The sequence below is a fragment of the Palaemon carinicauda genome, chromosome 17, assembly GCF_036898095.1.
Source record: "Palaemon carinicauda isolate YSFRI2023 chromosome 17, ASM3689809v2, whole genome shotgun sequence".
Lineage (NCBI taxonomy): Eukaryota > Metazoa > Arthropoda > Malacostraca > Decapoda > Palaemonidae > Palaemon > Palaemon carinicauda.
The window spans coordinates 43,388,371-43,390,870 of NC_090741.1; the positions used below are offsets into that span (position 1 = coordinate 43,388,371).

At 43.4% G+C, this 2,500-nt stretch overlaps 2 protein-coding genes across 2 annotated transcripts in view; both read left to right on the plus strand.

Annotated features, from left to right (window-relative positions):
* The window catches only part of LOC137656327 (collagen alpha-1(III) chain-like), a 2,824-nt gene extending 943 nt beyond the window's left edge, over nt 1-1,881 (plus strand). The window contains exons 1-2 of the mRNA XM_068390500.1: nt 1-451; nt 1,527-1,881. The exon at nt 1-451 is cut by the window's left edge and continues 943 nt beyond it. Coding sequence (XP_068246601.1) covers nt 1-451; nt 1,527-1,881 — 806 coding nt within the window. The remainder of the gene's footprint in view (nt 452-1,526) is intronic.
* The window catches only part of LOC137656710 (whirlin-like), a 755,303-nt gene that overhangs the window by 77,836 nt on the left and 674,967 nt on the right, over nt 1-2,500 (plus strand).

Genomic DNA, 2,500 nt, shown 5'->3' on the forward strand with positions numbered 1-2,500 from the left:
GAGCCCCTCCATGCCAGCGGGAATGGGGAAGCCACTCCATGCCAGCGAGAATGGGGAAGCCACTCCATGCCAGTGGGAATTGGGGAGCCCGTCCAGGCCATCGGGAATGTGGGATCCCCTCCATGTCAGCGGGATTGGGGGATCCCCTCCATGCCAGCGGGAATGGGGGATCCCCTCCATACCAACAGGAATGGGGAACCCCTCCATGCCAGCGGGAATGTGGGAGCCACTCCATGCCAGCAGGAATAGGGGAGCCCCTCCATGCTAGCGGGAATGTGGGAGTCACTCCATGCCAGTGGGAATGGGGGAGCCTCTCCATTCCAGCTGGAATGGGGGAGCCCCTCTATGCCAACGGGAATGGTGGAGCCCCTCCATGCCAGCGAGAAAGGGGGAGCCCCTCCATGCCAGCGGGAAGCGGGGAGCTTCCCAGTGGCAACAATACAGAGTTCCAGTATGTAGCTTTTTTTTTTAATTTAGTAGACATGAAGACCTTTTGGAAATCCCTAACATGCTCCAGGATACGAAATAGTCTTCATAAATGTCCCAAATCCGGGTTTGTCTCCAAGTTGTCTTTCGTTATCAGTAGAAAAGTTGAATGCTTTCCTGTCAGAGCTCCAAAAGTTCCTCAATGTTATTTTGAGGAAAAGTATGGAATTCCTGTACATTCCCATATCGGCTTCAAATATTCTTTCTTTTTCGAGCAGAAATGTTAGGAAAGGTAAAAAGATCGTTTTGATCATTGTATTGATCAACCCAAATTTGCAAAGCTTTCATCACCGTCTTGCCTCTTAGACCATTTAAAAGGAAACAAGGTTTTGGTGCTGCAGAAAATGCTTTGGTGAAAGTTAAGAGAATTGTTGAGCAAACCAAAATACTCCGTCAAGAAGCAATCAACGACAAGTGGAATCAGGAGGGGAGTCTTGAGAAAGCAAAACAAGAATCTTGAAGACTAATAATTGATTTATTTGCAAGGATTCGGACAGAAAATACAGGAAGAAGAGGGAGGCAGAAAGGAGAACGTTAGAGAAGAAAGAAAGAATTTGAAAAGGAGAACTAATTATTGATGAGTTGATCGCTGTGATGAGTTTACCAAAGGGTGGATTTGAAACGAGAAAGTTAAGTCCATAATGTTGATGTTCCAAAAATAAAGATTGTGTAGATTAAGGCAGCAACTGCACAGAAGTAGAGAATATTGAATGATTAGAAAAAGATCTAAAATTCCTCATTATGACATTTTATTTTTTGTTTTCTCTCTAAAAGGAAGAACTTCTGAGGAGAGGTACTCTCCGAAGTTTACGTGTTCTTGTTAGGACTCCCTTAGAAATTTGTTTTTCCATGACCGCTAAAGGAACGGGTTTGGGATCAGAGATGTCTTCGTTACGGCGCCCCCGATTTGAGCTTCGGGCTCCAGCTTCGGTCGTCATTTTGCGTCGTCCTCATCATCATCTGTCCGTCTTCTGTGATCGAGTCATCCAACATGAGTAACAGCTTTTAATTGATACAACCTTGGTCTGCCTTGTATATAGGCGGGTCAATCTAAATCATTTTCACCAGGAGAGGCACTTTGAGAAACAAGAGACCTACAACAATAGATATAAAAAGAATATTTTAATTACGAAGGGATCTCTGGTTCAATTGGGTTCCGTCGTCATGAAACGCCTTCAAGATGTTTGTCAAAGGAAAGTCGACCAAGAAGTGCTCCAGCAGGAGGAGAGGAATTGGTCAACGAATAGTCTGAGGAAAGAGTTTGCTGCCCTCACCAGGACCCCAAAAAGATTGATAAGCAATCGGGACTTCAAAAGGAAAGTTAGCTTGCGAGAAGAGGAGGAAAACAATGAAAGATCCGGCCAATTAAACAATCAACGAAAGACACAAGATTGAAGAAGTAAATGAAAATGAGACACGAAGAGGAGAGGAGAAGGGTGGGAGAAAATGAATTGACAAAGATTCTCTTGGAATATTAAAGAGTCCATTTATAGGCTGGCCGGAGATCAAACAATGTTTAAATCTCAGTTGATAACTGAACGGGGTACCTACACATACATACATACACACACACACACACACACACACACACACACACATATATATATATATATATATATATATATATATATATATATATATATGTATATTCTTCTTTGTCTGCATCGTTTCCTACTTTTATGTGGGGTCGATGTTTCTGGCCAGCTTTCTCCATCTACCTCTGTCCCACACTTCATCACCGGTCAATCCCTTTGATCGAAGGTCATCCTTGATAGAGTCCATCCACTTTCGTTTTGGTCTCCCTCTCCTTCTCGTTCCCTGTACCTACATTTCCATCACTTTCATCCCAATATACTCATCTCTTCTCATGACATGACCATACCACCTCAGTCTAATCTCTTGGAACTTATCTGATAGTTTTCTAACTCCTGTGGTACCCCTAATTAGCCTACCTCATTTCGTATCTTATCTCTTCTTGTCACCCCACACATCCATCTCAACATTCTCATCTCTG